Consider the following 24,040-nt stretch of genomic DNA (forward strand, 5'->3'; position numbering starts at 1 on the left):
ATTACAATAAACTTTATATAAGGCTGGGACCCTAATTATTCGGAATATTTTTGATTGTTTTTAAATGAAAAACTGCCAAGCCTTTACATAAGAAATTTATCAATGGTCTTTTTCCGTTGTTTTGATAAAATTATTTTTCACAACTTGTGTATAGTAATCCATACATGCATACAACAACACACACATACACGCACAGACACGCGCACATAGACACACATAGACACGCACGCACACACACACAACTATACATATGTATATGTATATATAAATGTATCATTTAGCGTTCTTATGCCATTTCAAGTTGTAAGACAATACCTTTTCATCCAGAGTACCTTCGTAAGGTGTATTGAATAGATAAACACTTCAGTTGAGCTATACAATACCAGGTAATAATGATAAATCGATACGAAGATCATATAATGATTATACTTCATTAAGAGGATAAATGCAAACAAGTAACATCTCGTTCTTGACAGACATTTCTACCTAGAAAACAGACAGGATGCTGCAGAGGAATTGTTTTCAAATTATTTGTATGTAAACGATTTATTGTATAATTAATATATGTTTTTAATTACTTAAGGGCTTAGCCATCACCACTATGTGTATATATATATATATATATATATATATATATATATATATATATATATATATATATATATATACATACATACATACATACATACATACATACATACATACATACATACATACATACATACATACATACATACATACATATATGCCTTATTTATGCATGAATAAATATATCCTTGGATGTATTTCCTTTGAGAGTTTAATGCAAATTTCATTTTCTCACATATATATGAATATATTTTGTTTATTTTATTGCATAAGTTAATGTTTAAAGAATGTGTTGTTACATTGTTTCGCTGTGATTCTTTACAGTATGTAGTGTAAAATATAAACATTTTTCTGGCTGGTGATTATATATGGAATTTTTGCATGCATGGAATGGAACTATTTGAGATGTACGACTAAATTGAAAGTGTCTTGCGTACGATAAGGGCCGAGTTTATCTGGATCATATTTTGGACTGACAATAACGTCGATATGGCTTTTATGATTTTGTTTATTTTTTTTATCATACATTGTTCTTCAATTACTATTGATATTGTTTTCAAATTCATACCTGCTTCCTATTTATTTTCATTTCAAGACTTGAACATTGAGTTTCCACATCTCTCACCGGGAAATGTTTGGACAAAAAGAAATTGAGATATCAATAAGAGTACAAATATTGTTCTTTCACTTTTTAATAAATTATATTTGTACGTTTTTCTTTTATATCTTTGTCAGTCATTCTCCAGTTGTAAATAACTGGACTTAGCAAGGAATGGATCGCCGGAAAGGATGTGGTCAACTCTTTCATTATATTTTTCGTTGTACAGTCTATGTTCCGCATACAGAAGTCAGTCCTAAAAAGTTCTCCAATGTTTTATTTTAAATCGGTGAGTGATTTTTGCACCAAAATTATATTCTATGATCTGGTTAAGTACATATTAGGCTATATTTCTCCGCGAGTAGTTGGTAAGACTAAAACATGTCTGGAATTAACCCTATCCCAAATTTCAAAAATTAAAAATTCTTTTTGGTTCACTACATTCACTCTTTATCTCGCTCTTAATGTACGTAATACTTTCACTAAAGTTTCTGAAGTGTCTAGAATTTTCTATTCCAAGAAATATTCATGCTTCTTATCTCGTTTGAAACTGATAACATTTCTTTTTCTTTCCTCATCTTCTCCCTTTTCTATTTTTGTTACTATCTTTCATCTCACCCTCACTCCTCCACTCTCTCTTCTTAATTTTCTCTATCTTTCTATCCCTCTCTCTATCACTCCCTCTCTCTCACTCTCTCTCTCTCATTATTTCAATGAATAACTTTATGATTGTCCAAGCAAAAAGTTTTTAAATTTAGTCTCATGGCATTTTCTGGCCAACCATAAATAGCATAGAATATTTAATAGAAGAACGCTTAACGTCATGTATTCTTATTGCAAGCACTTCGGCTCTCTAACAAGCCAGCATAGCACGAAAATACTAAGCAAAACTAACGGCACCACTGAAGGAAACAGCCGAAAATGTAACTTCAAAGACCAAAGCTGCTGTCCTTTAGGGGGAGATTGTCTACTTAAAGGCGTAGTAAACAGAGCCAAATCCCAGATGGACAGCACGGATGAATACAAGATGTACACAGGCTAGGCAGAGAATTCCTTTAAAACGAGACCTTAGCAACTTATGAATTGATTTAAACATCTAGGAAACAGATCTACGACGAGCCTAGCTAAACATATATAGCATTTAAAAGGAACAAAGTTTTTATCGTTTGAAATCCATTGGGCTGTCTTGGAAATGATGATGCCCATAACAACAGCAGCAACATTACCAACGTGACGACGGAATTCCATACGTAATATCATGGAGAATCCTAGAACACCCAGGCCCCCTCCATAAACGGGACCAAGCATTGTAAACTGTGCATAGCTGAACCGGTGAGAATACTAAAGGTCTTCCTCGACCCGGGGAACATTCTTTACTCCAGAACAGCGGTCTTCGGAACATGTTAACACTTCAGGATATTCCTGCAGGCCTATTGCGATCCACATGACAACAGAGTCATTTACGATTGAGAGCCAAAGGGAGATAACCCCTATTGTTGACAGAGTAACGATGTCTTTTCCTCCTTCATTTTGCAGAAAGGCAACTTGCTAGAGAGGCTATGATCCAATAGGTTTGGGTTTCACGTCCATAAAGCGCTTAGCTTTATGGACGTGAAACCCAAGGTAATCCCATAGACCGGCCTTATCTAACTTTAAATAATATGCTGCTCTATAACTTAGAGGGTTTTATTTCTGATTTATGTGTTACCTACGATATACATACATGTATATATATTTATATATATATATATAAATACATATATTTATATACATATATATACACACACATATATATATCTACACATATGATATTTTTATATAAGCTTAAAGCTTATGGTGATCACTGTATGTCTAATAGTCTAATAAAGCGACAGACAAAAGGCTTTCTTATTCGCACGGAATTCGAATCCACATCCCTTTGTAAATACGACCAAATGTGTTACCTTTACACTTGCTAATCAGCCTCCCTCTTTCTGTCAAGTTTAAGTTCGTATTTGTTTTAAGTAATCAAACTTTCTATATGATTTCGGGGCGAATGTTTTTTTTTTTATTACGGCGCCATAATAAAACAAAACATTCGCTCCGAAAGCATATATATATATGCATGTGTGTGTGCGTGTGTGTATGTGTGTGTGTGTTTGTGTGTGTGTATGTATGTATGTATGTATGTATGTATATATGTGTGTGTGTGTGTGTGTGTGTGTGTGTGTGTGTGTGTGTATTAGATTCTGTTACGAACGTCGTAGACACGCAACGTAGTTCTCCAGGCTTGCAGGTATTTGTTTGTGTAACCGTTTCCCTGCATTATACGATCTAGTTGTGCTTCAAGGGCATCCTATTCGTTCGTCGACGCCTGCGAGCTTGAAGCAGCCACTGAGTGTATCAAGAGATGTATCTCTTGATACAGTCAGATGTATCTGTTGATACTCTAAGAATAGCACAGATTATATCGGCAGACAAAATGTCGTCAGCATTGGCGGATGGAAACGTTGTATCACGGGATTTCATCGTAAATTACGAATCATAAGCAAGAAGTATCCAAGCAGCGAATGTTTGATAGAAAGTCTGTCAAACCGATACAGTTAACACTGAGTAAAAATCTTATCCACTTTTGCTGACGAAACTCCCCCACCCGAAATACGCTGTATTTTTTGGCACCTAACGCTTATACGGCATATTTTCTCAGGACAAAGGCCACAGTCTACGGCGTCTACGGCGTTCTGAACAACACCTCCTAGAGCAAATTAATACATACATACATACATACATACATACATACATACATACAGACAGACAGACAGACAGACAGACAGACAGACAGACAGTCAGACAGACAGACAGACGTGTGTATAGGTTAAGATTTATAATTAAACGTACTAGTTTCTAATTTCGTGCAAATATGTAACCCAAATTTTTTTTTGTTTTTTTCAAAATCGATGTTGTTTTAAAATTGATTTAATTTAGAATATAATTATGTTAACTGGACAGTTGATTATTTTCAGAAGTAAAGAAGTAATCATTTTGATCATAAATTTAATGAAATTGAACACTAGATCCATATTCTCGAAACAAACATTCTGAATATAATTATTTTCAGTTGCATTTATTTAAAATAGCTGTACATAGTTTGTTTTTGTTTTTAATTTTAAGAAATGATATATAAACAACAAAGCTAATCCATTAATGTATGTCGTATTGTTGCTATGTGTAGGTGCTTTCCATGGGTGGCTGTGTTGAGTATAGTATGATGTGGGCGAATTAGTTCTCAACTGTTTAATACCCAATATTGCAGAGAAAAACTTACAAATTGCATGGGTATATATTAAATTTATAAAGAGAATATAGAATGGAAATATATATATAACAATTGCCAATCCAAAACTTAAAATTTAAAATATATTAGCATAACAGCTGCCATATGCGTATCTTCCATTGCTATTATACTTACTCACTAATCTACTTCAACTATTAGCGGTTCTTCTACTTCCTACACTATTAATACTACAGCGATCTCTAACTGGATTTCTGCACATTTCCACTACTCCACTAATCAAGCCCACTTAAGACATCAAACTCTCCTACTCTCATCGCACTTATTCCACGTGATCTCTTTGATCGTGCATTAAACTGTCTGTCTGCTCACTCCTCCAAGAGCAACGGTCTTATAATTCTCTCACCAGTCATTTTATTTCTTATTGAAACCAACCTAAACACGTTTAAACTAAAAATCCACTGGATTCATCTGTAACAGTATAGATTTTTAAAAATTGGTAACACTAGGCAACAAAATTTTTGCTACTATTAGACGAAACGGTGCTCATAGGTAATTTGGGAGCGCTGATTCCGAATCTGCAATCATTTTTGTTCTAGCACGTCACATTTTTGCGCTATCATTATTATGCTGCTATCAAAATTATAATAATGTGAAAATTCATGACAAATCAAATGTATGTTATGTTAAGCGTAAATTACTGTTATTTGATATAAGAACAATAGCAACTAGGTGAACAAGTGGCTCTAAAACCAATGAAACAAGACAAAAGTGTAAGTGAATATTATTAATTTTATGTTTTTCAAAAATAGCTTTGGCGTCTTCTTTTACGCTTCTGCTGCATATCCGTTTCTCGTTTTAAAAACCAGCAGTAGTCCGTCAGCACGTTTGTTGTAAGCCTGCCACTGTAGCGCCTTTCTAGCTCTTTGATTTCGTGATGAAGTCGTTCACCCTGCTCATCGCTTACATCACTCATACTGAGTGGAAAAAAAGTCAAGATGACAGTGGACGAAATGAATTTTTAGAGACATTCCCACGTTGCTCATAAGCTTTCGAAAAATCTTTCACAATTGCAACATAGTTAGATGAAGTGGCGGTGTGGTAAGTAGCTTGCTTTCTTCATTGCGCATGTGTGAATCAGAGTTGTGTTTGATACTGAAGCTGTAAGATGTGTTTTTGAAGCTGTCTTAAATGGAAGATTTTTGAAACTCAGCTGTAAGGTAAGATTTTTGGTGTCCAGTGGGGACCTGTTGTTTGCCGCAACTATTTTTTACAAACAAGAAGTCCTCACTGGATTCTAGTCTACCTGGAGCTGAGTGAATTTTTTTTTTTCACTTAATTGTGAAAGTTTTTGTATAGGTGGGCGCTTGAAAATAGTATTTGTCCAGGAATAACTCCGTGGGAATTTTTAGAAAAATTTCAACAATATTGTTCCTGTCAAGGTGTACCTATTAGAAGAAAATTGGAATGATTTTTTTAACTGTTTAACATTTGCGTTAAAATTTTGGCATGCAGTGCCGAGTGGCCTTTGCTGTATTTTGAACTGTTGCTCTCTCTTCATCTATCTTTTATTAAAAAAAAACTCTTTATTGAGCTGTTATTTTTCTCCTTCCTTTTTGTTTGAACTTTTTTCTCTTCCTTCATTTTCCTTAGTTATTTTGTATTTTAAAACTGTATTTTTGGACTTTTTTAAAAAACATGGCAAATAACAATGGAAAGTTGGTGGAGTGGGAAATTACGCCACCCAAAAGTTGGTTAAAAGAACTTGAAAGTAAGACGGTGGTTTTGAAGACCTACTCTAGGACCTTCGACGCCATTGCCGTTTTCATAAAGGATATAATCGAAAGAGAGCTGGCAGAATTTAAGCCAGCGATTAAGTTTATCTCTCGGGAGTCAAATACGCAACCATGTGGTTGCTGTTTGAATCCCCAGAAGTGGCTTGTGAATTTGCGAGCCAGCCCTGGAGGGCAATGAAATTTTGTTTCTTCCAACTTATTGTGGGAAGAAGTTGACGAGAGCCTGGGTATGCGGCTTGCCACCCGGAGTTGAGCACGAAGGGATAGGAGATGCTATCCGCCGGGGTATGGGTGGCAGTAGCACCAAGCTCCTCAACGTAAATATTCTGCCTCCGGCTTACTGGGGGGAGTCAAAAATTGTTTTGACCCTATGGACCCAGTCAGCCGAAAGTCTGGTATTTCGAGACTTTTTGAGAATGGCCGGGTCTAGGTATCCGGTAATGCTTGAGGGACGCCCCCGCCCCAATTGTCATCTGTACCTGGAGCCTGGCCAAATAAATAAGAACTCCCCTCAAGGGCAAAGCAAAGTCCTGGAGCGGTTGACGGAGACCTCTGTAGAGGAAGGAATGAAGGCGGCCGAAGAGACGAAGGACTCCTCAAAGAAGAGCCGCAAAAGGAAGAAGGTGAGCAATAATGGGTGCCCATCGAAGGATCCTAAGGATGAGGGAGGAGAGGCGAATCTCCCGGTCACGGAAGAGACGCACCCTCCCCCAGTCGAGAAGAAAAAAGAGGAAGAGGAGGAGAAACGGGACATTGCCTGCAGTCGGAAACATGGCGCCGGAGTGTCCCCGAGCCTCATCGGTTGTGTCACCGGCGGGGCGGAAATTGTGCCGCCAACGGTAGAATTGACCCCCTCGGACCCGGAGGACGAAGAACAGTTGGTCTTCTTTTATAGAGGTGGAGAGGTGGAAAAGGTGGTGGCAGAACACTACGAGGGAGTACCTTTGGCCTTCACACGGGATCCCGAATGGCCTCCACAGATAGCTGTGGAAGTGATAACGTTGCGCGTGTTACATAGGCTGGAGGGAATAAAAGAGAAATATCGCTCGTGGCCGGGTGACGCCAACTCGGAGCCCGTCTTGATTTTAAAGCAAGCATGGGTGATGGTGGAGTACATGGACACAAGCGATGATGAGGTGGAAAATTGACAAGAGGTTGAAAAGACTCAGTATTATAAAGTGCAAGAGGCTCAGCGCCTCATTTGTAAATGGACTAGTGTTGATTGTATATTGAATATTTTATTGTATGTTATTGCATGTTATTATTTGTAATGGACTATTAAGTCCAATAATTGTAAAAACTGTCGTGAGAGGTTCAATACCGCATTTTGTTTTTGTTTTTTCTGTTGGAAAAAAAGAAGAATGATGTTTTAGAGAAGCAGAAAATCGGCGGACGTTTTTTGTCTTCTCCCATCAATATCATCCTTGTTTCATCATTCACCTTATCAATGTATGTGTCCAGCCCGCAAGCCTCTCTTTCTAATGCCTTTATGGCAAACCTTAATGAAATAAAGTAGCTTGCTTACCAACCCATGAGTCTTTGAGACTTCCCATAAGTCTTTGTTGTCAGTGTATGCATGCGTCATTTTGATGTGCACTGAAAAAGACAGTCGGCAGTGTTTAACCTGCCAAAAAGAAGCTGCTGCAAGGTAAGACTTTTGTCTCTTGAGTCCAGTGGGGGTTGTTGTCTGTGGTTATATTTTTTACAAACAAGTAGTCCTCAGTGGATTCAGGCTTCGCAAAGATATATTTACTCAATCATCTATATGACATTTAGTGAAGCATCTGTACAAGGTATCAAATTTGGGGGAAGGGTTTAAGCCGATTACATCGACCCGAGCGCGTAAGTGATACTTATTTAATCAACCCCGAGAAGATGAAAGACAAAGTCGACCGCGGCAGAATTTGAACTCAGAATATGAAGACAAATGAAATGCCGCAAAGCATTTTGCCCGGCGTGCTAACGATTCTGCTAGCTCACCGCCCTTAGTCAAGCATATACATATGAACGCAATAGAAACGTTTTCGGAAAACTTTTAATTACCTTTAGTTATCTCCCTTAGGGAATCTAACTTCCTCTGCAAGGGAAATAACTCCGACTTCAATATAAAGGGGGGTAATTCAGGTTTTAAATACAATATTGATTTAAAATTTACACCGTTAAACTAACAAGGAGGTTTTTGTACAACTCGTGAAACAAAAAGAAAAAAGGCATAAGTTACTTTTGTTCAACTCACAGGTTATTAACAATTTTCTGACTGATGCGTATATTTTTTTACGGATTCATACATACAGTCATACCATACGCGGCTAAACATCGATCCAAAATGCCTTTGACTGTCGCATCATTTCCCTTCGGCAACATTTTCTAGCTATCAAGTATCGAAGTGCATCCCTTGACCAAGTTTGCATACATGAGGCTGATAGCCTTATAAGACTTGGAAGACAGCTCCTCGAGCAACACTCTTTGTCTGATAACCTAGAATACATGCCCAAAGAAGTCGCACGACTCTACCGCAGCATATCATCAGATGAAAGGAAGAACCTATATGAACAGAAGACTTTGCATGGATATGTCAGCAGAAATCGCCGTGATGATAGTAACCTCGATCACCGAAACAGTTTATCATGGATTTATAGCCGGATTACTACCTCTCACTTTCAAGGATATGCGTTTGCAATCCAGGAACAGGAAATATCAACCGAGTACCTGATGCATAAAGGGATAGAGATGCAAGAAAAACTGAAAGTTGTGACAACCGATGCAGACTTTGTGGAGTTCATACTGAAGATGCCACGCATATCATAAGCAATTGTCCGAAAATGTCATCACGATATTATCTATCGATGAGACATGATGTTGTAGCTAGAACACTCTACAATGAAATCCGTCGGAAGGATAATCCCGAGGACAAAGAAATAAGAACCGCAAGCCATGGTAGAAGCCATAGCCACTAACAATAAAAATGTAACGGAATACTGGTGAAATGTACCAGGGAAGACCTCAATAAAATGTAAGCACACCAGACCTGATATAAAGGCTTGGATAGAGAAGAGAAACTGCACAATTGTGGAAATTAGCTGCCCAGTAGATGTTAACATAAAGCTGAAGATAAGTAAAAAAGAGAATACCTACGTTGAACTATTGAGAAATCTGCGTTGAACTATTGAGAACTATTGAGAATCCAGATTACAAGTTCAAGTTTATATCTGTAATTACTGGGAAACCGGTATATGTATTACACTGCCTAAATACCATTCTTGAGATATTTAGGCTTCTCAAAACCAGAAAAGAGAAAGCTTATTCGAAGGCTACAGATCCAATCCATCACTGGAACTGTAAAAATTTGTAAAACTTTCCAGAAGTTTATCATTTAAATATATATGAGCATGTCCAGAAGTGCAACTATATGCATAAGATTACATACATAAAACATACAAATCTGCACATCCATACATGCATACATACATGCATACATACATACATACATACATACATACATACATACATACATACATACATACATACATACATACATACAAAAATACCCTGCTGATGATGTTGAAATTTCAATGAAGGAGTCTTGGATCGAGGTTAGAAAGAGTGAAGTGTGTGCGAATGGGACTTGCGCGCCCCCATTATCACCCTAATCAACGCCGCCGCGCAAGTTTTGTTCTCACACCACTTATCTCAACTTCTCCCCAATTAAGTCCCACGGCAATGAGCAACAGATGACGGGAGCAGGAACTGTATGATGTTATAAGCCCTTAGTCTGGATCCTGCACATAGGTGACTCAGGCAAGACGGCCGACTCGATCTTACCCTGGGACTGCACATCGATTCGTGTTCTACCTGCTTGACCAGGTGGACCTTTTTAGAATTCGCACCGCCTGCCTCAGCTAAAAGACGCCAATCCTTTTTCGCCTGGCCAGGAAATTACACCTGGCAGGCCATTCCATACTGTACTGGATGATTAAAAGGAAAATCCTCAAGGCCTCTCATTTTTGCAACTTGCAACATACGAACCTTGCCTCTGAACTCAAACGATAAATGTGGATATCGCTGCACTCAGAGAAACAAGATTTCCTGATGAATGCTTTCTCACTGGGATACATATACTTCTGGAATGGAAAGGCCTTCCACAAGGCAATAATAGAATTCATGGTGTTGGATTTACTGTCCGTTCGTCATTACTGGAGAACATCTCTTCGGTTGCAACCGATATAAGTGAAAGGCTGATGACTTTCTGAATTCTCCTCAGTAACAAAGTGCAAGCCACTATCTTCAGTGTCTATTCCCCAACATTAGACACTATTAAAGACACGAAAGACACCTTCTACAAGGCTCTTAACTCGGTTTAGAGAAGGTTACGTCGCACAGACAAAGGTATTCTTGGAGATTTCAGTGCTAGAGTCGGTTCCAATGTAAACATCTGGCCCAGAGTTCTCGGTGCTCATGGGATAGGCAAATGAATACCAATGGTCTTCACCTTTTGCGCCTGTGTGCCGAGCACATTCTCGTGATTACGAAGACCATTTTTCACCAGCCCAATAAATACAAGTTCTACTGGAGACATCTTCGCTCCAAGATGTGGCATCTCCTCAATTACGTGAGCGTTCGTGAACAAGATCAGAAAGTTGTCCTCCATATCAAATATATGCGTGATGCAGAATGTTGGACCGATCACCGCATGTATGTGTCCTTAGATCCGCCCTCCGGCCACGAAAAGCAAAGTGTTTCCCATACTCAATGTGGCCTGTTTTTCCAGCACAACGAAACAAGATAAGCTTCAAGAAAACCTCGCTACTGCCTTCCCACTTCTTCCAGCTCTTCCAGTTCCAAAAGAGCTCCATCGCAATATGGAAAAAAACATTGAGAATTATATTGAACAAATCAAGGTCGAACAGAATGAATTCAATTCACTCTGGGACTCTGCCATGTCCATCATTCGACAAACTACTGAATCCACTCTTGGAAAAACCCACATGAAGAACCTTGATTTGTTTAATGAATCTGCAGACATCATCCAAACCCTTTTTTAGACGAAGAACCATGCTCATAACGCCCACCTCACAAATTCTTGTACCTTAGCCCCAAAGTGGTTTCTGAAGCACAAAATGTCTGGTGGCTCCGCAACTCCGAAGAGATCCAACGGATGGCTGACGAAAATAAATCTTGCGAATTCTACAACTCGATTAAACATATCTTCGGTCCTTCGCACTGCCCGATTGCACCTGCCCGTGCCTCTGACGGCAATACTTTAATTAAAGAAGAAGAAAAGATCTTTGCGCAATAGACTTCTGCTTACAAATTCAGAAACCAACAACAGATATTGAACGTGAAACTTTACAGAAGCTCAGCTGTTCATTTAAATAACGGTGCGCATGATTCTGGTTTTCAGGCTGGACACACGCTCTTATTCTCCTCGCTTGATTCCAAGAATTTCCAAGAAACATGCGAGAACGGTATTACGAGGCAATGGCTTTAGTAAGTTAACATGGCTCGTCTGATATTTTCATTTTATAACATTTAATTCAAATTGACCAGAAATTAAGGATAACTTATTTCATGATCTGGGAGCAAGGTATTTCAAACTGAAACTAAAATAACTTTTGAATGATGTTAAAACGAGACACGTTTTCGATGGAGTTGCTTACTCATTTGCCCATCCATGAGTATCAGAAGAAACGATCACCATGTGGCCATATCTTGATAATATTACATGCAGATGACCCGTTGAGAATAGATCAGATTGTTTGCGATGAAGGAAGATGGACAGTGAAGTTGTACAGGATGAAGTAAAACGGCATTTTCATGGGAGACATGTGAGTGCACCTGGAGTGATGTCGCGCTTGCACGAAAACAGAATACATAACAAATCCCATGCTATTATACTGGCTGCCAGTGCATTTGCAACAAGAATCCGTCTTTTTCAGAGAAGGTAATGAGAACGAAGCGTTAGAGAGAGACAGAGCTGCCCGTCGTAACACACCGCTGCCATCATGGTTTGTCCTTAGTAAATGATACAGAAATACAAGACGCCGGTTGCATATTGATATTCCTTATCATTATGTGTGTGACAAAGGGATGACTGTTTGGAAACTACACGAGAGATGAGTAGAGAGAATTATTTCAAGACTTTAGTTTCCAAGTCCAAAGCAAGAAGAAATATTTTATCTGAGATTGTTATTGTCATATTTTGAAGAAGCTCGCACTTTTTGATGATCTTAAAACAGCTGATGGTGTACGATATAAGTTATGATGAAATAGCTGTCATTGTTTTAAAAAAACACAAGTGGAAATATACTTTATAAATGAGTGCGACCCATTTTTTCAACTCACAGCGGGAAATGTTACATTTAAGAATTATTGGAATTAAAAAAAAAAAATTTTAACTCCAAAGTCTTTAGATACGAAATTTATCAATGGTTGCTTTAATTGTTTTGACAAAATTTTTGGTATTTTTCGCTTGTGTGTAGTACGTACGTGTAAGCAAACACACATACATTCACATGCACGCACGCACATAGACACACAACCATACATATGTATATATATATATATATATAGCAACGAATTGCCTCACCACACACCGAATTTAGAAATAGCAGTCAAAGAGTTATAGCTATTCTTTCTACTAAAAGGGAGATCTCAGTAAAAACACAGCACTTGAAAGGCAAACACAGACAGGTAAGAGAGAATGAAATAACGGCAATCTATCATACAATTTTAAGTCACCTACGGACGTACGTTTCGAAATTAAGTTTTAGGAAAGCATAAGAATTAGATAATTATATCTTACCCAACTTCTTTTCTGTGATGAAAGTTTGTGTCCTACGCTGATGAGAAAAGAAGTTGGGTAAGATATAATTATCTAATTCTTATGCTTTCCTAAAACGTAATTTCGAAACGTACGTCCGTAGGTGACTTAAAATTGTATGATAGATTGCCGTCATTTCATTCTCTCTTACCTGTCTGTGTTTGCCTTTCAAGTGCTGTGTTTTTACTGAGATCTCCCTTTTAGTAGAAAGAATAGCTATAACTCTTTGACTGCTATTTCTAAATTCGGTGTGTGGTGAGGCAATTTGTTGCTAAACCCTTAATTGCTTAGTATTACTTAAACTTTCCTCGAATGAGGCTTTTACATGCCGAAATCTACTTGGTTTAATTAATAATTATTCCAAATTAATTAATTTCACCCTATATTGTTACTGATAACCATATTTCATCTCAGTAAGTGACCACAGCATCTTGTCTTGGCTACACGCGGGTGGGAAGGGGCTGGTGACACAAACTTTCATTCACACTTTGAATTTGGTGGTACTGGTAACGGCTTTAGCTCGCTCTGATACTGAGTTGAGATGATGCCTTCTAGTTTCTCGAAATTTAATATACAATTATTCATAATTGTAGTGTCCTACGCTGATGAGAAAAGAAGTTGGGTAAGATATAATTATCTAATTCTTATGCTTTCCTAAAACTTAATTTCGAAACGTACGTCCGTAGGTGACTTAAAATTATATGATAGATTGCCGTCATTTCATTCTCTCTTACCTGTCTGTGTTTGCCTTTCAAGTGCTGTGTTTTTACTGAGATCTCCCTTTTAGTAGAAAGAATAGCTATAACTCTTTGACTGCTATTTCTAAATTCGGTGTGTGGTGAGGCAATTCGTTGCTAAACCCTTAATTGCTTAGTATTACTTAAACTTTCCTCGAATGAGGCTTTTACATGCCGAAATCTACTTGGTGTAATTAATAATTATTCCAAATTAATTAATTTCACCCTATATTGTTACTGATATATATATATATATATATATATATATATATATATATATATATATATATATATATATATATATATATATATATATATATGTATGTATCATCTGGTGATCTTATGCCATCTCAAGCGTTAAGTCAATACCTTTTCATCCGGAATATCTTTATAAGGTGTATTGAATAGATACAAACACTTCACTTGAGGAATAAAATGCCAGCTAATAGCGATAAATCGATACGAAGTTCATATAATGATTATCCTTCATCAAGAAGATAGATTTGAAGTAGTAACATCTCGTTCTTGACAGCCATTTCTACCTAGAAAACAGACGGGATGTTGAGGAGGAATAGTTTTTTCAAATTATTTGTATGTAAGCGTCTCATTTTATCTTTAATATATCATGTTTTTGATTATATAATATTTTAGCCATCACAACTGAGACTCCACTTATATAAATATGTATGTATGTATGTATGTATGTATGTATGTATGTATGTATGTATGTATGTATGATTTTAGAGTTGTTGCTCATTTATTCACCACTGAGTATCACAAGGAACGATTGTCATGTGGCCATATCTTAATAATGTTACATGCAGACGACCCGTTGACACAACAAGATCTCTCAATGCAGAGCAACGTTTGCATAACCAAATACCTGCCAACATGGACGACTACGTTTCGTGGAAACAATTGTAGGGTTTACAAATAAATGTTCTTCTATACTCCTTCCTCTTGACTCCGACTTATTCAATTATACATCTACACAGACATGAGAGAAGTAAATAGACGTCCCATATAAAATATTGCTCTATGTTTATCCTAACTAGGAAATGTTTATATTTTTTATTAATTGACATTTTTGTGTCATGTTTTATACGAGACCGTTTAATCATGTCATGTACAAAAAATGCCTTGGAACTGTCTGAATTTCAAAGAGGCCTATTGAGGGTCATTCCGAAGGTAGACATAGCGTAAAATCACAGAAGAACTTGGGCTCCCGCTTTCTACGGTTGATATAGTGAATATGCAATTCACCAGATAGAGGAAGGAATCCACTTCACTTCGCGAAGATTAACCAGAGCCTTCTGACAAGACCCTTCTCTTTGCTAAGAGAATTGTGGGGGATAATTCTCGTTGCTAGGCCTCTACCATAGCAGAATAAGTTATGTTAGTCCCAGAACAGCTATCAGGTATCTCCACAAACTTGGTTACTATGGCAGAGCAACAAGAAGGAAACCACTTCTTCGAGCAGCCAACACCAAGCGGATAAAAGATTGGGCCAGTGAGATGGTAGAGAGGCCACTAGAATTTTGGGACACTGCAATAGTCTCTGATGAGTCTAGATTGCTGTATTTCCTGACAGTGGTCGAGTGTCGGTCTGGAGACTCTGTGATCAAAACTTTAATGTGAAAAGATTCCGGCCAAGAAACACGGCAGCTATTCTGTGATGATCTGGGGAGCAATTTGGAGCAATGATTGATCAGAGTTGGTGGAGTGTGAGAGAAAGATAAACTCAGAAAAATTTATGTTCACATTGCAGAAAGGACACCTTCCAATCTTCTTCAGTTGTGAAATGATCAAAGAAGACTATTTATGAAAGATAGGGCTCCTTGTCACACAGCTAAAATGAGATGAGAATGGCATTAAAAAGCTTCCATGACCAAGCCAGTCACCAGATATGAACTCTAATGAACATTTCTGGGACATAATGGACAAGACACTTCATAAAAATAACAAGAAAGCATCATCAAAGCCAGAACTTTTGAGATTACTGCATGAAACTTGGCAAGAAATTTTGCAAGAGAATATTCGTCATCTAATCAGTAAGATGCCTAATAGGGGCTTTGCATTGAAAAATGCATAGGGCATGTCTACTAAGTGTTAGATATTCACAGTATGACAATTATTAAATAATTTGAATGTATTATTTCAGATTTGAATAAATTTCAATGATTATAAAGGTGTCTATTTACTTCTGTTATGTCTGTGTATGTATGTAAGTATGTATATATGTATCTATGTATATACATTTAGGTAGCCATATAATATGTAAGTACATATGTATATACATATTTATGTGTAAAAAAAACAAAGTTAGTGGTTAAAAATAAACAACATAATTGGTCACACAACTTCAAATCATCCCCATAAATTCATACCGTAGAATGATGGATTCTCAGAACGGGAAACTTATCTGATGAAGATTTTTTTCCTGATGAAGGGGCCGCTGCTGGTTTGGTGTTTTAACGTGTAATTGATCGTGGTAGTAGCTCTTGAAACGGCCGTAGACGTGGATTTATTCTTACATTATTTTGGATTCCTTTTTCTTTGGGAATTGACGCTGGATGTATCCCGGATTCACTTTAAATTTAACAGTCTACCTAGTATATTATTTTCAATCGCCTCGCTATATACATTTATATTTTCTTCATATGTTTTTCTTCATACGCTTTTTACAGTTTTTCACACGTTTTTTTATATGTACATATAGATGTATATTCTTATAAATTCGGGCTTGGTGTTACAAGAAGTTTTGTTCGTCTCTCGCTCAACTGCACCCCACACTTAATAATCAAGGGGGTTGCAGTCTGGAGAGTTAGGTGGCCAGACGTTAGCGATGATGTGGTTGCAGAAATTGTCTGACAGGCATAGGGGTCTCTCGGCAGTCAACCTCTTGACCCAGGACAGCACTACCTCCTCCAGGCCTCCGTGTTGAATCAGATGCCGTGTGAGAAGATGATTAGAGGTATAACTTCGCAATCACTAATGATTACTCCAAAAACCATGATGTTCACAGTATGTTCGATTTTTATCTCTCTCGGTACATGTCCTCAAATTGCACTGTCCTCAGATTGACACCCAAACATTCTTAAATGTTCGTATTGGAACTTCCGGCGCGAATGCCAAGCAGTACGGTATGTCATTTCCAAATTTCTGGCAGCGTGAATCGCGTCATTGTGTTGTTTTTCTTACAGACGGTGCCCAACTGTCTCTACTATACTGTGTAGTCGACAAAATACAAAAACAAAGAATGCAAGTACGCGAAATCTGAAATAATAAAATGGCAACAATTTACATATTGCAACCTCTCTCTCTCTCTCTCTCTCTCTGTCGCTGTCTCTCTCTGTACTCTCTCTGTACTCTCTCTCTCTCTCTCTCTCTCTCTCTCTCTCTCTCTCTCTCTATATATATATATATATATATATATATATATATATATATATATATATATATATATATATATACACATATATATACATATATATATATATATATATATATATATATATATATATATATATATATATATATATATATATATATATATATATATATATATATATATATATATATATATATATGCATGAATATATCCTTGGGTCTATTTCATTTGAGAGGTTTTTATTCAGATTTTATTCTCTCGGATATAGATGAATATATGCTGTCTACTATTTTATTGGATCAGTTAATGTCTAGAGCATGTGTTGTGATACATTGCTTCGTTGTGATTCTTTACAGTATGGGTTGTGTAAAATGTAAATATTTTATTGTCTGGTGATTATACAAGGAATGTTTTGTATGCAGAGAATAGGATTATTTGAGATGTAGGATTAAATTGAAAGACAAAAAGATCTTGATATTATTGTTCTATTCTTTTCCTTGATATCTTTATCTGCCATTCCCAAGTTTATTGTGGTCAGGTCGCTGTAATGTCTCATGTTTCATGCATACTATTATTACTTCTTATCCATTCTTGTCCTCAAATGATGGTACATGTTCCAGTGAAGATAGATTCCTTTCCAGGAAAAAAATTGCTCTTGGCAAGGAATGGATCACAAGAAACGATGTTGTCAACTATCTCATTATATTTTTACTTGTATAGTCTACGTTCCGCATACAGAAGGAAGTCTTACGAAATATTCCATCGTATTATTTTAAACCAATGCCTATTCAGTGAGTAATTTTCACACAAAAATTATTTTCTATGATCTGGTTAAATACATATTGGGGTATATTTTCTAACGAATATCTGATAAGACTAAAACATGTCCGGAGTTATCCCCAGACTTACTAAAATTTAGTAATCAATTTCAATTTCGGAATTCTCTCCCTTCCATCTCTTGACAATGGTTATTATTCATTCAGGTGGGGTTTTTCTCTTCAATACCTGCGTAATTTCGATCAATTAAAAAACTTTTTGGTTCACTACTCTTTGCCCTGCTCCTTATATACGTAATACTTTCACAATCTTTTCTGAAGTGTCCAGAATTTTCTCTTCCAAGAAATACTGATGCTTCTTGTCTTAATTGAAATAGCATTTCCTTTTCTTTCTTCGTCTTCTCCTTTTTCCATTTCTGTTCCTCTCTCTTTATCTCACTCTCACTCCTCCTCTCCATCTCCTTTTGTTTATCTTTCTATCCCTCTCCAATTTATCGCTCTCCCTCATTATTTCAATGGATAATTTTATGGTGATGTAGTGGTGGTCATCGTCGTATTTGATATCGAATTATGCTTGTAGCACTTCTCTTTCCTATTCATTTCATCTTTATTCTTTGTAAATGAATGTTAAACGTGAATATGAAATATGAAATATTTTACAAAATAAATTTTCGTTGCAGTTCTCTTCTACATCTCATTGACACTTGGAAATGGACGTGAGTAGATTTATATCAATAAATAGACCTATATGTGTGAACATTATGAAAATCGCTACACAAACATTTAATTTATAAGTTCAGTGTAGGAAAATATTTTCCTTCTCAAAGTAAATTAGTTGAAAAGAAAATTTTAAAAACTGAGTTCAATAAAAAACAGCCGCATGATGACGAATTCAATTCTTAACATAATTTCTACTGGTTAAAATTCAATTTTTCGTCAGTTAGCAGGCATTTTGTTAAATTTGACCAAGTGCTGACATTGGGGCAAACTTTACAACAGACAACCTTTAAACATTATAGAACATAGCATATGAATCATTTAAATAATAGAATTAATTAAACAACTTTAAAAACTCATTTTGATTAAACAGATAATATATTCCAAGATGCTTTGTACCTACACTATGGTAGTAACAACTTTATCCCTTCTTCCTGGTAAAGATATCAATGTTGATCGTCAAACATTTAATATTTAATTTTTTTATTATTATCTATATTCACAATCTTTTATTTTTGTCTTTGTATTTTGGTTGTTTAATTTTCCTGGCTTTGTTACAGTTGAATATCTGAAGTATTTTTTGAAAGTAGAAAACTGCCTTCTCAAGGAAGGTAAAACATTGATGACACTTGACGTGGATGACTCCAGCTGTTCGAAGAGGTGTTTTGAAATTTCTACATGTAAATCCTTCGTGAGCAGAGCGATAAGTCCAAGCTGTATTTTATACGAAGATGACGCAACAGAGAAGGCACTAATACAAACAACTAATACATATTTTTATCAGTTGAGAAGATCTGTGCCGACCAAGTATACAGACGGTAAACAAATTTGAATCTTTTTGTGTCTATTTCATTCCTTGACTCGTATTCTATGGTTTATTCCAAAGAGAGACAATACTGTCGGCATTTGAAAAGTCTCAACGATTTCTCTGGTCAATGTAGAATGGTGTCTGTAGATAAAAATAATTTGTAGAGATTTCGTTTCAGAGAGTGAAAATTTTAATTGTGGATTGGGACACAAAATCACCAAGAGTAGTAGTAGTAGTAGTAGTTGTTGTTGTTGTTGTAGTTAAGTAGAGGGGAACGGTTTTATAAGTCATCATTGACAGCTAGAAACCCAGAACAGATAGATTGAAAGATAGATAGATAGATAGAGAGAGAGGGGGGAGATAGAGAGATAGGGAAGATAGATAGATAGATAGATAGATAGATAGATAGATAGATAGATAGATAGATAGGATAGATAGTAGATAGATAGATAGATAGATAGATAGATAGATAGATAGATAGATAGATAGATAGATAGATAGATAGATAGATAGATAGATAGATAGATAGATAGATAGATAGATAGATAGATAGATAGATAGATAGATAGATAGATAGATAGATAGATAGATTAGTTGGTTGATAAATAGATAGATAGAGAGAGAGAGAGAGAGAGATCTGATCATCCACATCATATAATTCAGTCAAATCCGAATATCCAATTTTTGCGGATAAAATAGATTTGTACAGACATAGGGAATTTCTGGAAACATGCAAATGTTCTTGTACACCATTATGTCAAACGCGGTCACAGTGAATCACGATAAAAGCAAATAGCAAATGAGATAGCTAAGATTAGCAAAGAAAGTCTAACTTTCAGGAATAATTTTAGCAAACAACTTTAGTACAATATGTGATATAATTCCTTTAGTAATTAACTGACACCGAAATTTCGCCGGCATTTCAAAAGTATTGCATGAAAGTTACCAGCATGTTGCGGAAACTTATCCTCGTTTCGAAAAAATATTTCCTCAGCCACCTATTGTAGTCTTTAGATGAGATAAGAATATAAGAGAACTATTAACCTCTTCTTCTGCACGCTGTTCCTTAAAAAACAGCCACAAGAGAGGTAAAGCTTGTTCATTGTGCAACATGTGTCAAGTGAATTCCATCAGGAATCACAGCAGAAATGCTATAATTTATACACAAGGTGGGACATGTAGAGATTCCCATTTGGTGTATGCGGCAGAATGCACGAAAGACAACTTGATTTATGTTGGTTGTACAACAGAACAATTAAACAAAATATTTAATGGGCACAGATATGACGTCAGGCACAATGACAGTAGTTCGACAGAACTTGCCGAACATTTTGCTGCAAACGGATGCAATTTTGAAAAAGACTTGAAAGTGCGTATTCTCAGAAAATATTCTGAATTTGCTACACTTTCAGTACTCAAAAGGCATGAGAAGAAATATGTTTTGTTTGCGTGTTATTAACATCGCGCCCTGGAGGAATGACTAAAATGACAGGAGAATTCCATCATAGTTACACAAAATTGTTTGATTCTTCTCTATTCTTTTCTCTTTTCTTTTCTTTTTCCTCCTTTTTCTTTCTTTTTCTTTTTACCAGTTGTAGACAGATTCAGATCGTTCATATAAAACAGATGATTTACTATAATATTATACATTTCGAACCCATACCTGGTGTTACACAGTTCGTTTGAGAGTGGGATCAATGGCATGCAAAAGAGTAATGGGTTGAATGAGTCACCTTTGAGAGATGTCTCGTTCAATGTTGATGTTGTTAGATTGGCTCATCCCATTACTGTGGTTTAGAAAGAGACGTGAATTCCAATTCGCCATGGTACCCTGTAATAATTTGGAAACTACGACATTTATTTATGCCACCGTAAGCTGTTTTCTTCTGCTTCGGTACAGTCCAGGCAACTGATCAAAACTCTCCCACCCTTTCGTTTGGACAAGTACAGCTTATCGGTATCGCTCAATATTTTTCTGGCCTAGGTATCCATTCTCATTTTTTGCCATCATCATCATCATCATCATCATCATCATCATCAACATCATCATTATCATTATCATTATTATTATTATTATTATTATTATTATTATTATTATTATTATTATTATTATTATTATTATTCAGTAGTTTTATTTTTATAGCGTGCTTTCACTTCACTACCGAGCGCAGCTCTCTGTGCCTTGGGTATGTGCTGTGATTTGTTGTGATGCTCTGATGGTTATTGTATGGAAAGTGTTCTGCGTAGGATGTGTGCAGTGCCTAGTAGTGCAATTTTCTGCATGTTATATGTGTTTGTAAGTCCTGGTGTTTTTGTTATGTATTTGTCTGAATATTTTTTTATCATGCCTAATGCACCTACTATGATAGGAATTGTTTCTGTTTTCAGATTCCACATTCTAGTTACCTCTATTTCCAGGTCTTTGTAATTTGAGAGTTTCTCCATTTCTTTTAGAGACACGTTGTCATCTGCCGGTATCGATACATCAATTAGAAAGCATTTTTTTCTTCATGATCTCTGACAACTATATCTGGTCTGTTGGCCCTAATTTTTCTATCTGTGTATATCGGCATATCCCAGAGTATGGTTGCTTTCTCGTTTTCTGTGACCTTTTCTGGTATGTGCCCATACCATCTTTTTTCTGTTGTTATTCCATAATGTTGGCATAGCTTCCAATGTATGTAGGTTCCAACTCAGTCATGTCTGTGAATATATTCCTTCTTAGCCAGAACTGGGCAGCTAGAGATAATATGATTTATTGTTTCTTGTCCATCTCCACATATTCTGCAGTTACTTGTTATATTTCTTTTCATTACATGTTTTTGGTAATTTCTGGTGGGGAGGCTTTGGTCTTGTGCTGCAATTAAAAGTCCCTCTGTTTCTGCTTTGAGTCCTGAGCTTCTCAACCATTGCTGGGATTTTTCTTTGTCTATTTCTTTTGCGTATAGTTTAGTCCAGTATTTACCATGAAGGGGCTTTTCTTGCCATCGTTTTATCATGGTTCGTTGCTGTTCTATTTTTAGTTGGATTTCATTTGTTTTATAGCTTTTGTTGTTTCTCCTCTTCTTCTTCTTCTTCTTCATGTTTATTAGGTGTTATGATTTCTTGTTTGTATTTGTCAGCTTCCTTAAATACTGAGAACAGTTTTTTGTTTTGTTTGTGTTTTGCCGCTATCTGAAGTAGATATTTTTGCAGTCCTATGGTGGTTATTTTATAGTAGTTTTCCAGCTGTATAAGGCCTCTACCACCTTCTATACGTTGTATATATAGTCTTTCTATGTCAGATTTTGGGTGATGCATCCTAGATCCTGTCATTATTTTTCTTGTTTTCCTATCTATTTTGGTCAGTTCATTTCGTGTCCAGTTAAGGATATTGTAGCTGTAACTTATAATTGGGACAGCCAAAGTGTTGATACCTTTTATCTTGTTTTTAGCATTGAGCTCTGTTTTTAGTATTGATCTAACTCGTCTATAATATTCTTTTTTATTTTCTCTTTCATTTGTGTGTGTTGTGTCTTATCTAGTTCATGGATTCCTAAGTATTTGTAAGTTTGGATTTGGTCTAATTCTTTTATTTCATTGGTTTTATCTAGTGTGATGTTATTACTCTTAACTAGTTTTCCTCTTTTCATGGTTACTTTGGCGCATTTTTCTAATCCAAATTTCATATCCATTTCTTTGGTAAATCCATGAACTGTCTTTAATAGTGTTTCCAGCTGTTTGTCATTTGCAGCGTATAGTTTTAGGTCATCCATATATAAAAGGTGGCTGATCGTTTTGCCGTAACATTTATATCCGCATCCAGTTCTATTTAGTATATTAGATAGAGGTGACAGTGCCAAGCAGAAAAGGAGTGGAGAGAGCGTGTCTCCCTGGAATATTCCTCTTCTAATGGGGATGTCTTTGGTTTTCATGAGTCCCTCTTTTGTTTGGAGGTGTAGGACTGTTTGCCATTTATTCATAGAGTGCTCTATGAATTTTATGATTGTTGGTGCTACTTTGTTAATGGCTAGTGTTTCGAGGATCCATGTGGGGGGGGTGCTATCAAACGCCTTTTTGTAGTCAATCCAGGCCATACTGAGGCCTTTCTTCTTTCTGTGGTTGTCTTCAGTTATGGCTTTATTAATCATTAGTTGATCTTTACAGCCATATGAGCCTTTGCGGCATCCTTTCTGCTCTTCTGGAAACAGTTTGTTTTCGTCCAGGTGCTTGTTCAGCCTTTGCAATATCACTGCAGTAAATGCCTTGAACATAGTAGGGAGGCAGGTTATTGGTCTGTAGTTTTCTGGTTTTGCTGTTTCATTTGATTTGGGAATTAAGATGGTTTTCCCCTTCGTGAGCCATTCAGGCATTGTCTCTGGCTCTGCTAGTATGTTGTTAAAGTTTTCAGCCAGCTTTTTGTGCATTCCTGTTAGATATTTCAACCAGAAGTTGGGGATCTTGTTATGTCCAGGTGCCTTCCAGTTGCTTAGTCTTTGCAGTGCCTGGGTGACCTCTTCAGTTGTTATGGGGGTCCAAAGTTCTTTAGATGCCGAGTT

At 36.5% G+C, this 24,040-nt stretch overlaps 1 protein-coding gene across 2 annotated transcripts in view; it reads left to right on the forward strand.

The window, feature by feature from the left end:
* Positions 1-352: 352 nt before the first annotated feature.
* Positions 353-24,040, forward strand: part of LOC118766713 — a 30,766-nt gene continuing 7,078 nt past the window's right edge. Inside the window, exons 1-3 of one of the 2 annotated variants that reach the window (XM_036510363.1) lie at positions 353-533; positions 18,658-18,693; positions 19,255-19,512. In XM_036510363.1, coding sequence (XP_036366256.1) covers positions 503-533; positions 18,658-18,693; positions 19,255-19,512 — 325 coding nt within the window. In that variant the 5' untranslated portion in view covers positions 353-502. Of the gene's footprint in view, positions 534-17,868; positions 17,993-18,657; positions 18,694-19,254; positions 19,513-24,040 lie in introns of those variants that run through there. The other variant, XM_036510362.1, reaches the window with a different exon arrangement.

Source organism: Octopus sinensis, linkage group LG17 (assembly GCF_006345805.1).
Source record: "Octopus sinensis linkage group LG17, ASM634580v1, whole genome shotgun sequence".
Lineage (NCBI taxonomy): Eukaryota > Metazoa > Mollusca > Cephalopoda > Octopoda > Octopodidae > Octopus > Octopus sinensis.